This window comes from Barbus barbus (assembly GCF_936440315.1).
Source record: "Barbus barbus genome assembly, chromosome: 46".
Lineage (NCBI taxonomy): Eukaryota > Metazoa > Chordata > Actinopteri > Cypriniformes > Cyprinidae > Barbus > Barbus barbus.
The window spans coordinates 8,998,718-9,012,987 of NC_136724.1; the positions used below are offsets into that span (position 1 = coordinate 8,998,718).

General features: G+C 36.3%; 1 protein-coding gene across 1 annotated transcript in view; it reads left to right on the forward strand.

Moving 5' to 3' along the window:
- The window catches only part of acad11 (acyl-CoA dehydrogenase family, member 11), an 85,669-nt gene that overhangs the window by 38,529 nt on the left and 32,870 nt on the right, over nt 1–14,270 (forward strand). Inside the window, exon 14 of the mRNA XM_079409391.1 lies at nt 13,059–13,131. Within this exon, the coding sequence (XP_079265517.1) occupies nt 13,059–13,131 (73 nt within the window). The remainder of the gene's footprint in view (nt 1–13,058; nt 13,132–14,270) is intronic.

The following is a 14,270-nucleotide window of genomic DNA, read 5'->3' on the forward strand; positions in this document are numbered from 1 at the left end:
TGCCATAATTGTCCATACTGCTGATTTTCTTTGAAAACCTACTTTTCCTAACTCCTCCTAGACCACTGGCCTGATTATCACCAAATTCAACTCAGATCATCTTCAGACCAAGTCAGCATGAAGTTATGGATTCTGTGTCAAAGGCATGATGTGAAACTGCATCTGAGGCTATATTTCTACAAATCTCTGACATGTTGACATCAAACTTAATGTGGGTTATTGCCACATCACACTGACCATACCATATAAATTTGGTAACAGCACCACCTGTTGGTCAAAAGTGATAAACCTTTAAACATTTAAAATTATACTTGTTTGCAACAAAGAAATATGGCTCATTTCCACTGAGCGGCACGAGTCAGTACAGTACAGTACGATATGATTTGGGACTGAACACTCTGATCCAGTTTGCGTTTCCACCGCCAACAGTACCCTTACTTGATAGGCATGGTGTATGCCGGAAAGTAGCGATCGATAAAGCGCAACAATAAGCACAAGCACAACTCTGCCTCTTCTTGTTAAATGTTAGTTTTAATGAACAATAATAGCCATTATAATAGTTTAAGTACAAAGTATACAAGGTTTATATAAGAGGAAATAAAGACAAAAGCAAACAAATCAGTCAAACATATACTACAAAGTCAGCGCTGTGCTACAGTAAAGTTCAAAATAAATATATATATTTAAACATAACTTTGTGCTCAGCCAAAACGATATGACCAGGAACAAATAATAGATTCATGAGACCACGAATGTCTGTTAAATATACCCAAAACGAATTGTATCTCATGTTTAACCACTACACAGACATCAGAGCCAGTGGCAAATGTTCGGAAGGACTAGCCGAGCTAAGGCTTCTCTAGGCGGATACATAAGCACTGAACTCCCGGTGATCGCCTGTAGCTCCGAAATTGGCATAGCAAATTTTCAAATAGGCGCTATCGTTATAAATAAACAGCAGATTTGAGTTTTAAACAACTACATTCTCGCCTGAAAAACTCTTAAAACTACATTTCGTGACACAATAACAGTAATATTTTGAAAATTATGTAGGTTTTTGGGCAATGCCATTTCACAAGTCCACAAGAACAGGAAAGAACACACATTGATAAACGGCCATTGTTTGTGTGAAAATATAAAATGATAAAATACACTGTTATATTGTTTTGTGTTTGCGCACTCTGATGTAAATAAGTCCAACACTCATGGACATCAGAGCGGAATGAGTGAAGGAGCACTATAAAAAACATTATATTGTTCATTAATCTCTTCAACACAGTAGTAACCAAAAAAAACCCCCAACATAACAGAAACATTATAACAGAAACATAAAATAAATGTAAACGTAAACATAACTAAAAATGACACTTCATTTCAACATTTACTCTCCTGGAAATGTTGGAAAAGCAGTTTCAGTTCATGCAACAAAATGAAGTGCAACAAAAATGATTAATTTTGTTCCAGCACACGGATTAAGTAAACTTTAATTTTACGCGTTTAAACGGAGTAAATGAAAATAAGTTCAGCATTGATATATATTTATATACAGTGCCCTCCAAAAGTATTGGAACAGTGAAGACAAAATTGCTCTGTTGACTGTGGAGTCAAGACATTTGCAAATATGATTAAAAGATGAATATGAGACAAAACTACAGAATGTCACATTTTATTATTGGGTGATTCAACACATAGATGTTTTACCAGTTAAGTTCAGCACTTTTAGAGTTTCATCCCTCTATCTGATGTGAGCATAAGTATTGGACCAGTTGCCTCACAGGCCTTTCTAAGTGATCAGCTGTGTCCTGTTGCATTAATTCTTCAGATATTAAAAGCAGGGAATGTGTCGTATCAGTTATATCCATTATTTCTGCATTCTGAATCTTGCATTCGATGATGACACACACACAAACCAGGATGAAGACGAGGGAGCTGACTTTGAGAGAAAAACAAGCAATTTGGATGCTAAAAGAAAAGAGGAAGTCAATTAGAGCTATAGTAAAAACAAAGGGCATGGAGAAATTAAGAGTTTGGAAACCACCAGCGACACCAGCAACCAACAACTACCTGATCGCTGAGAAAACAACAGTAGTTGATGACAGACAAATCATAAAAGCTGTGAAAATGAATCCTAAAAGACGTGTCTGTAAAATCACCAACAACTTCCAGAGAGCTGGGGTGAAGCTCTGACAATCTACTGTCCTCAGGAGACTTTAACACAGAATTACAGATGCTACACAGCAAGATGCAAACCTCTGACCAGCACCAAAAATAGAAAGGCAAGATTAGAGTTTGCAAAAAAGCACAAAGGTGAGCCAGAAGAGTTTTGGAACTGTGTTTATGGACCGATGAGACAAAGATGAACCTTTATCTAAATGATGGGAAAGCAAGAACGTGGAGAAAAAAAGGGAACTGCAAATGATCCCAAGCATACAGCCTCATCTGTAAAGCATGGTGGAGGTGGTGTCATGGCATGAGCATGCATGGTTGCCTCTGGAACAGGCTCTCTCAACTTTACTGATGACTTAATGTATGATGAAGAGGAGAGTAAAGGCAGAAACTCCCCAAAACAAGCAACAATCAGAATTGGCTGCATTAAAGGCTGGGAAAAGCATTTCAAAGGATGAGACCAAGAGTTTGGTGATGTTTATGGGTCACAGACTCACTGCGGTGATTGTGCGCAAGGGATCTGCAACTAAATAATAGCTTTTAATCTTTTATATCTGCCTTATGTTCAACTGTCCCAATACTTATGCTCACATCAATGTGTGGGATGAACTCTAAAAGCGCTGTTCCTTTTCTAATAATAAAATGTGACATTCTGTAGTTTTGTCTCATATTCATCTTTTAATCTTATTTGCAAATGTCTTGACTTCACAGCCAACAGAACAATTTTGTCTTTACTGTTCCAATACTTATGGAGGGCACTGTATATATACACACACACACACACATTAAAATAGTGTTTTATTCACTTGTAGTGTTGTCAAACTACTTCCAGTGTCAAGAATATTCCTGCTGTAGATATGGTTCTTGTTCATGCTTTAAGTTATATACTTGCATGAGCATGTGATCTGACTCTGGTATCGTTATGTGAATATTTGAGTGTCGCACCCAGTGCATAGGTTTTTATTGTTAACCTTATGCACCCATAATAAAAGGTGCTTCTGATGTTACCAGGTCATTTATAGAAGCATTTGTTGTTCATGCATACCGGAATTCATACAGTTTTAGAAAGGAAAAAATCTAAATTATTGTGCTGCCCTAATCTGGATAAGGCCTTAAGACTGGAGGAATAGATTAGAAGTTTTTTTTTTTCCAACTGGCATATTTCCAAAACTAGTTTTAGGCGTTGATGCAGGAAATCAATATGCATAATTAACTTTACAGTCTTTTAACTGCTCTTTCCTAAGTGCAGTCATTTGGATTGTTTGCATATAAAAATAGCTGCTGTGATTATTTTTCTAAAGAATGTCATGTTCATCGAGGATATTAGCTGTGAAGGGTGAATTAAATTGTTGGATGGAGGGTCTCGTCTGATTGGTGTAATTCCTTGCAGTAGCTCATCTGTATTAATCCTGTTATTTGAGAGTGCTAGCATTCCGGAGGCCGTGCGTGATTTGTTTGTTTGATAGATTCTGGCCGTTATGGAATGCACAGTGCAGCGTACGGTCGCGTGTTTGGCGTCTTGTACAGAGACAACCTGCAGACATGAAAGGACAAGTCTGTTATTTTACACCCTGAGAAACACAACCTGTGTTTTCATCAGAAGAATTACTAAAGTAAGGGCTGTTGCCAGCACATATACATACACACCCACACAAAAACATTCATGCAGGCTAGTGACTAACTGTTCCTGAGGAAAAACACTAGTCTTTCCAGAAATTGTGAACTGTTGAGTGTTTGTTTCAAGGGTGTGTGTCTATCTGGATCTTAGGTGTGTCTCTGTTATGTGTGGAATTGTGGATTCAACATCTTGTCCAAGTGCTCTCATAATGCATATGAGTCACAGTGTCAGCAAATGCTGCCTTGTGGGAGTTTGTGGGTACTTGTCTTTTAATTTCCCATGGTTACATAATAACCGTAATAAACTGTTTGTTTGTTTGTTTGTGAATTTATTTCATTTTTATCTATTTATTTTTATGTATGTAGACTATTGTAACTTTAAATTGTTGTAACATGAACTATGTGTGGGAGTGTGTTTATTTATTTGGGTTGGTTTACTGTAAGTCTAATTACAGTAGCTTTATATAAAAACAATAGTGATTTATGGTAATCCCCATTTATACAGCACAAATAATGGTGCATATATTCATAGGTAGATTCTCCTTATTCTTGTCATATTTTACACCAGATGTGCACAGTAGTGGTTAGGGGTCGACCGATTATCGACCTGGCCGATTATTGGCACCGATATTAAGCATTTTTATAATAATCGGCATCGGTCATTTTCAAAACCGATGTGCCGATAAAATTATTTAATTATGAAACGCGCTATTTGGCTCTGATGCAGCCTGTCGGAACTCACCACTCTGTGGCCTAGAGCAGTCTCCGCCCACTGCGCATCTGATTTGTTGAGAGTCAGGAGTCCGACCAATCAACGTGGAAGACTAAAGGCGCTCTCACACTGAAAGTGCTTGCTAACTGGTGCTGCTTCATCACGCATCAGTTCTCTCTCAAAGGCAGCAGCAGACCTTGCACAAGTTGCAATAAATTACAATCCACTACACTGAAGTTGTAAAAACCTCAATATGATCTATTTATGGTTTCCGAGATGGGGGAAACGCAGGGGGAATCGCGGAATCCAGTCATATGGAATTTACTGTATAACGCAGAGTCACGGAATTAGTCAAAGTTTGGATGAATTAATCAAAAGTAGGTCAGTACACTTAAATCGACTCATGATATGGACTATCTGTAAACATTAAGCTGCTAAAAGACTATTTAAATATGAATTCTGCATGTTCGGCGTGTCTGTATATGTGAAAGGCACAGACGCGCGGTTTTGACACACACACACACACACTGAAGTGCGCGACGCTCGCGGTGTATTCCGCATCTGCCATGTCACTAAATGAGGACATAAATATATGAACATCATCCCCAGAACTGCTCTGAGAGTTACTTCATGAGCATTTGACTGTTTCGTTTGAGTAAAACGATCGTCATATCATAAATAGGCTACAGAAACTTAAGAGGTCCTCATGGCAACCCGTCAAAATAAAAGTTTGGTTTATTTACTAATGCTACTACAATTATTACAACTTTTGTTTAAAAGAACAATCACACAATACGCTATTTCTTACATGTTTTAATTTTAATAGTAAACCCATTTGTTTGCCAAAAAATAGAGTTCAACTCTCATTTGATTAAAATATAAATTAAATTATTGTTTTATGCCTTCATTTGCACTGTTCTGTAAATGAAAACTAATGGAAATTACTGTCACATAGGCCAAGATTAAGTTACTGTCACATAGGCCAAGATTATGATGACGGAAATTGGGACATTTCAATAGGCTATTGAACCAAGTGAGCCTATAACAGGCTATTAGTGTTATAGTTTCATTAAAATAGTTGCGGTCTTCTTCACAACATCTACAATGGAGCTATGAAGACAATTAAATTATTTACACGTATTATATACATTGCGCTTTTTAAATTAATCAACTGATGTGCATTAGATGATGAATTGAATAGTCCCCTCTTGTAGGTTATGATTTAGTCAACCGAAAATAATTAATGAAGAATTATGAGAGGTTATGCTATTATGGTTATGCATAGCTCCATAATAACACATACATTTCTAACATGTAAATTATTGAAGCCAAATACTTACATTTTCCCAAGCTGTTTAGCTTTGGTATTTAGTATTCATAGGCTTAATCATGAAGCATACAGTGGCCCCACTTTTAACTCTCTCTTTATATATTACCCTTATTGTAGATGGATGCATGGAGGAATACAAGAGTAAGAAGTGCAACCAACACTAGGGAAGGCCGTTTTTGTCAGAGCCCTTGTTATTCTTAATTTTGACATTCATTTTAATTTTTACACCAGACATATATATCGGTTCAATATATCGGTTATCGGTCTACTTGGTCTGTAATAATCGGTATCGGCATCGGCCCTGAAAAACACATATCGGTCGACCCCTAGTAGTGGTTGATCACTGTCTGTTTATGTTTTTGCATAAATTTGCATCTTTACCTTTGTGTTATTTAAAGCTGATGTCCCACTATAGCCCATCTAAAACAACAATTAGTGAGTCTCAATTGATCTGTCTCATATGTTATAGTTGGAAACTGCAGCTGAACTGCTGCTGGAAAGCAAGACCTCACACTCATGGAGCAGACTCAGAAACTGGATAAAGTTTAAGAAGTCACTATAGGCTTTTTTTTTTTCTTTTTTAAAGAGCATGAAAAGTAGCTTTTTTTGGTATTTTGTAAGTTGTTTTTTGTATTTATGTCATTAAGACAGATTCAGTGTTGATTCAGTCTTAGATTATATATTGCACTTTTAGGATTTACAAAACAAGATTTTTGTTTTTAAGGATGTTTATATATTTGTACGTAAAAACAATATAAAAATATTACTTTTCTTTCTTTCTTTCTTTCTTTCTTTCTTTCTTTTAAATGGACATATGCAGGTATGCAAAAACATTTTCTGTCAAAGTGGGATGTTTTGCCCTGCAGGCTCCTATCACATTCAGCACTTGTACATTCACACCAAGTTGAGCCTTTACTCTTTTGGACAGTATCATATTCTTATGTCCTTTGAAGAATACTGGACAATAAACAAGAAAATTATGATTGTGGGACACACCCATCTGTCCCTTGAATCACAGATTGGCCCCAGGCTTGTGCATGATTCACTTTGCTGTAAATTATTACAGCTATGAGTCATTATGTACATTATGGCGGTCTGTGAATAATTTTCGTTAAAAGGGCTTTGAGCATTGCATGTGTTTGTGTGTGTGTGTAAGTGCATGTACATGCTAGCAACTGCAGTGCATGTACAATAAAACTTGTGCTACACTCAGCAGTTCATGTGCAAAATCCACGTCAGTCTGAGAAAGAGCTCTCTCTAGAGAAGACCCCTCAACATTTAACAAACTGAAATTTATTGTGTTTACCGACTCAAAATCCTGCCTGCATGTGTTCTGGGATCTTTAAAAACAAATTATCCAATAATTTCTGACCTATTAATCAAAGCACGTTATGATAGCTCAATTACAGCATAATTTTCTGCTGGATTCCAAGACGTAGGTGCATTATTAGAAATTAACAAGCAGACATTTGTTGCACAAAAAAACAACAAAGTTTTTACATTGTGACCTTGTAGCAACTCATGTAATAACTAAGCATACTGTAATAACGGCACAAAATGTTATAAGTATTAAATTATGAATGTAATAAAATGTTCATAATGTAATTTTCTCAAAACGCAATTCAATCTTGGGGACATAATGTAATATTAATTTCTGTATGATGATAAATGTATTACATATTTCCTATTGTCATAATTTTAAACATAAAACATTGGAATTACCATATAATACATTTCCAATGCATTTTTATAATACTTATTCAAAAAGTACCAGATTCAAATATTCATGCAATTATTATATTAATATTAGTAGTAGTAATAGTAGTATTTATGTTGATATTATATATTATTAGTATTATCACAGTACATAACTTATTTTATATACTTAGGCTTTAGTTAAAAGAATATATATATATATATATATATATATATATATATATATATATATATATATATATAATATATTTTATATATATATATATATATATATATATATATATATATATATATATATTCTTATATATATATATATATATATATATATATATATATATATATATATATATATATATATATATATATATATATATATAGAATATATATATATATATATATATATATATATATATATATATATATATATATATATATATATATATATATATATATATATATATAAAATATATTATATATATATATATATATATATAAGAATATAATTAGAATATATTAGATGTAGAATTTATTTTTAAATTTGACAACAAAAGTTATACATACTGAGAAAGGTTCAAAAGTTCAGAAATATGCTGATTTATATTGATACTTTTATATTGATAACTTTTTATTAATCACAGAATCAAAGAAAAAAAGTATCACAAAAAAGAAGTTCCAAAATAAATTAAGCAGCATAACTGTTTCAACACTGATACTAAATAAGCATATTAGAATGATTTCTGAAGGATCATGTGACACTGAAGACTGGAGTAATAACTGATGAAAATTCAGCGCTGCGTCACAGAAATAAATTTAGATTTTTTATTATTTTTGTTACATTAAAAATCTTACTGATCACAAATGTTTGAATGGCAGTATATATATATTGTGGATTGAGTTGGTTTATTCTACTGACTGTTTAAATTTGAGCAGTGTAACTTTTATATGTTTGGTTGACTTTTATTTTGATAATGAACAGGCTGCGATGTCAAGTTTGCAATTCTAGAATATGTTGTGTGCACGCTGGTGTGATCGAAAAGCGGAAACATAAAATACTCAATTTTTGGTTATACAAATATAGCACGACATCATTCCAAACGGCAAAGTGTTTACAGTAACACTTCTCACTTCTCGGTCCAGTTCTCACTGTTAATTAGCTGCTTATTAGCATGCATATTACTAGCATATTGGCTGTTAATTCATCAGAATCAGAATCAGAATGAGCTTTATTCGCCAAGTATGTTTACACATACGAGGAATTTGTTTTGAAGTGAGGAAATATACAGCATGACATGAGGAGAGGGGGGAGAAAAAAAATAATTCACAGACTATATTCTTATGAGAGTACAGTGTGAGAACAGAAAAAACACCCCAGCAACAAAAAGCACATAGTCAATCAACAACATAGTCACACGACTGCAACAGGGTAATAATCCAGTTCTGGCATTCAGCCATCCGGGTCCTGCAGCCATTTGCGGCACCGGTCGGACCCGCATTGTCAGGCTGGTGGAACAAAGCAGCGAAGGCGAGGGATCGGGGGTAGGAGGTGAATGCATATCTGTGTATGTGGGTATGTGTGTGAGTGTGTGCCTGTGGAGCTGCCACACTGGCTTACTAATCAAATTGACTCAGTCCGCAGAATGTGATAGCGACACAGCACGTTGCTATGGAGACCACCTTGATCAGAACCCAGACAGAGTCAACAATCCACAGGTGTCTGTAGAAGGGGTAAGGAAGGAATGTGAGAGCGTCACAACTGCAGTGCTCTTCCTGGGTTGTTTCGCAACACGACCTTGTCTGAAGCCGTGCTGTTTTGAGAGCCGAAAGAAGATAAGATTGTTTAGTCTTGGTGCGAGTAGCCGTATTCCATTTTTCACGGGACCTCTCTTTGTCCATTCTGGTCTCCAAATCCATCAATTTTTATTTTCAAATCTGAAAGCTTCTCCGTGATAGACTCCATATTGCGGTTAATAGTCTCAGTTTCAGAGCTGACCGCTCTGCCCACTGCTTCAATCATAACAGGCAACCTAGTGAGGCTTTTGACAGCTGTACCCGTTTCCTGAATTTTACGATAACCCAGGGCAAATCCAATGAGCAGAAGACTGATCATGGTTCCGAATAGGTAGATATCTTCAATGTCCTCCATGGAAAGAGCCGCCAGACACACGACCCGCCACCTTTCCCATGCGTCCATCGTATATCCAGCTGCGAAAGTTCCGCTGGGACAATCAGGTTCCCCCGAACCTAAACTTCTCGTAGAGAAAATTGTCAATTGCATTGAGAGACCAGTTGATCAAATCCATGATTTTTCAGTTTGGAGAGCAGTGCAGAGAGAGTCTCTCAAGTATTAGACAATAGACGAGACGTACTCTTATACTTATAAAGCACATACTAATGCCTTATTCCTTATATTAATAAGCAGCAAATTAGAAGTTTTTTAATTTAATTAATATAAATGAATATGTTCCCTATTGTAAACTGTTACCATGTTTAGTTTTATGTACACTCACAATAAAAACAGAACATTGTACTTTTGTAAAATAAAGAAAACAAACAGGATGCGCTTTCTGTCGTCTTGGTTTCCTTTCGGTGACCTTGTTTTTGGACGCATCACAAAAATGAACCAAACGCAACATACCTCTTTTTGCACAGTTTTTTTTCTTTAATTTTGTTAATCTGTTAATCAAGTAAAACATATTTAGCTTATTTGTTCCTTTTATATATAGACTACGATTTTATGAGAACAATTTTTTTAAATGTAACACTTTTTTTTTTAATGTCTCAGGGTTTGAAAACCTGTGGTGCAAAATATAAACATGTTTTTATAACAACCATTTAAATAACTATACCATTAGAAAGTGGAAACTTTATTTATTATTATTATTTTTTAATTTAGTGCATAAAACCTAGAATGTGTTACTGGGTTAAAGTGATTCAAAATGATGGAGCATGTCATAATCATAAGATTAGTGCTATATATATATATATATATATATATATATATATATATATATATATATATATATATATATATTGGAACAGTGAAGACAAAATTGCTCTGTTGACTGTGGAGTCAAGACATTTACAAATATGATTAAAAGATGAATATGAGACAAAACTACAGAATGTCACATTTTATTATTGGGTGATTCAACACATAGATGTTTTACCAGCTAAGACGTTCAGCACTTTTACAGTTTCATCCCTCTATCTGATGTGAGCATAAGTATTGGAACAGTTGCCTCACAGGCCTTTCTAAGTGATCAGCTGTATCCTGTTGCATTAATTCTTCAGATATTAAATGCAGGGAATGTTTCGTATCAGTTATATCCATTACTTCTGCATTCTGAATCTTGCATTCGATGATGACCCACACAAACCAGGATGAAGATGAGGGAGCTGACTTTTACCCCTTTTCCACCAAGGCAGTTCCAGTGCTGGTTCGGAGCCAGAGCCTAGTTTCAAACCGGTTCTTTGTTTTTCTACATCCAAAGCACCAGCTCCGAACCAGGAAAAGCGGTTCGTAAGTAGCACCACAACATTGCTGGGCTAGAAGGAAGAACCGCTTGCGTCAGGAGCTGGGGGCGGGGTTACCGTGACCAACAAGACGAACAGAAACTTGGACCGTCATATTTGAAATAGCAGCTAAACGCTAACACGTTTGATTCACCGTGTTTGGATGCCGATGTAGGTTCGCAAAGCCATGAACATCAATAGCAACGCAGCGTCCACCATTGCTGATAGTTTGTTTAGGCTTGTCCGGGATAGATCGGCGCTGCGTGGACCGTTCGGTGCAGGCATATCGGGGTGCTGCGGGAGCGACTGGAAAGCAGACGGCTCTTTATGCTTTTGGATCGCTCTCGCGGTGCTTTAGTGTGTTGTGTGCCGATCGATCGATCTGTGTGGCGCTGATGCTTTGTACAGATGCCTGTTGTGCCGCGCTAGTGATCCGAAACATGAAACGTATTCAGTGATGTAAGACCTGGCTCTGTATTGGCTCTCTAGCTTGTGGAAAAGCAACCGGTTCTTAAAGGGCTCGCCAGTCGAACCAACTAAGAGCCGGCTATAGCACTGGCTCTGAACTAGCACCTGGAACTGCTTTGGTGGAAAAGGGGTATTTGAGAGAAAAGCAAGCAATTTGGATGCTAAAAGAAAAGAGGAAGTTAGTTAGAGTTCTAGCAAAAACAAAGGGCATGGAGAAACCAAGAGTTTGGAAACCACCAGCAACCAACAACGACCTGATCAGCTGAGAAAACAACAGTAGTTGATGACAGACAAATCATAAAAGCTGTGAAAATGAATCCTAAAAGATGTGTCTGTAAAGTCACCAACAACTTCCAGAAAGCTGGGTTGATGCTCTGACAATTTACTGTCCTCAGGAGACTTTGACACAGAATTACAGATGCTACACAGCAAGATGCAAACCTCTGACCAGCACCAAAAATATAAAGGCAAGAAAGGCAAAAAAGCACAAAGGTGAGCCAGAAGAGTTTTGGAACTGTGTTTATGAACCTTTATCTAAATGATGGGAAAGCAAAAATATGTAGAAAAAAAAGGGAACCGCAATGATCTCAAGCATACAGCCTCATCTGTAAAGCATGGTGGAGGTGGTGTCACGGCATGGGCATGCATGGCTGTCTCTGGAACAGGCCCTCTCAACTTTACTGATAACTTAATGTATTATGACAGTAGCAGAATTAATTTGGAAGGGTACAAAACCATCTTGCCTACCAATATTCAAGAAAATGCCACCAGATTCATTGGGAAGTGCTTCATATTGCATCAGGACAATGACCCAAAACACCCTGCCAGTTCAGTCAAGGAATTTATAAGGGCAAAGAAATGGAAAGTTTTAGATTGCCCAGGTCAATCTCCAGATTTAAATCCGACTGAACAAGAATTTCACCAGCTGAAGAGGAGAGTAAAGGCAGAAACTCCCCAAAACAAGCAACAATCAGAATTGGCTACATTAAAGGCTGGGAAAAGTATTTCAAAGGATGTGACCTAGAGTGGTGATGTGTATGGGTCACAGACTCACTGCTGTGATTGTGCGCAAGGGATCTGCAACTAAATAATAGCTTTTAATCTTTTATATCTGCCTTATGTTCAACTGTCCCAATACTTATGCTCACATCAATGAGTGGGATGAACTCTAAAAGTGCTGTTTTTTTTATTTGGTAAAACATGTACGTGTTGAAACGGCTAATAATAAAATGTGACATTCTGTAGTTTTGTCTCATATTCATCTTTTAATCATATTTGCAAATGTCTTGACTTCACAGCCAACAGAGCAATTTTGTCTTTACTGTTCCAATACATTTGGAGGGCACTGTATATGTGTATATATATAGGTATTGCTATCCTTGTGAGAACATTTGGTCCCCATAATGTAGGGAATACACACAATAAAACCAAAATGACTGTTTGCAAAAGTTACTTTGTGGTAAAGCCTTTTAGCCTTTCTTTAAAAAATGTGCCAACAAGGTGTTTTTTTTTTCTCTCTCTTTCTTTTTTTTCCAGGTGCTGGTAACCCAAAGTGTGAGATTGCCATAGTCATGTGCAGGAGCAAGTCACTGGACTCAAATAGTGACAGGTACTGGATCTCTGACATGCATTCCAAAAAAAGTTATCAGCATAACCAGGTTAAATTAGCATACTGTCACAAAAGTTATTTTTGAAATTATTTATCACTGGCACTGGCAGATCTTTTGCAATCTCTCTCTCACACACACACACACCACATACTCGCACACACACATTCTGGCATGAGACCCTATGGCGGTGAGATCTACGTTGCTTGCATTCTTTCACTAAGCTGACTTTAAACAACTCAGTACAGCTGAGCTTTGACATGCCACTATACTAGCTAGAATTGAATCACATTTTACTGCAGAACTTATTAGAACTTTACTACTGTCAGATATTAATATTAGAGTTTTTATGTTGCTAAATGAACAGTAAGTAGGTTTAAACCTTAAACCCTTACAGAGCTGGGGCCCGCATTCATGTTCATAGCACTAATGGTGGAGGCTGAATTATATGCCCTAATGCATGGGAAATTTGTCGTTATTGAGGACTAGGAGTTCCACTTAAATAAAATAATAATCAATTTTTCAATAAATTAACCAATGTATTAATTTAAAAATATAAACCAATGACTTGTTAGTGAAAATTCTAGGAATGCATGGATGTCATAGTTTGTTTACTTCAGAAAAAAGAAGAAACATAGCGACGAGAGGACATGACAAGGCTAAAAATATTAACAAGGATATCAGCACACTTTGTATGTACTTCTATTAGAAAATAAAATAATTATTTACATTTACATTTAGTCATTTGGCAGACGCTTTTATCCAAAGCGACTTACAATTGGGGAATACAAGAAGCGATTCATCTTGAAGAGGCAATCAGACAGAGGAAGTGCTCGTAACACCAAGTCTCAGTCATTGTTCAAATAAGTACAAGCTAGCAAGGGAAGGAGAGAAGGAAAGATTAAGGTTTTTATTTTGTTTTGTTTTTTAGCTTAGGATGAAGTCAAGTAGTGCCGAAAGAGATGAGTTTTCAGTTGTTGCTTGAAGACTGACAGGGATCCAGCATTCCATATAGGGGTGGGAAGATTATTCCACCAGCCAGGAATGGTGAACGAGAATGTTCTGGAGAGTGATTTTGGCAAAATGTCCTCCCACCTGATGAACTAGACTTATCAATACTCATTTCAAGGATGTTCAATGA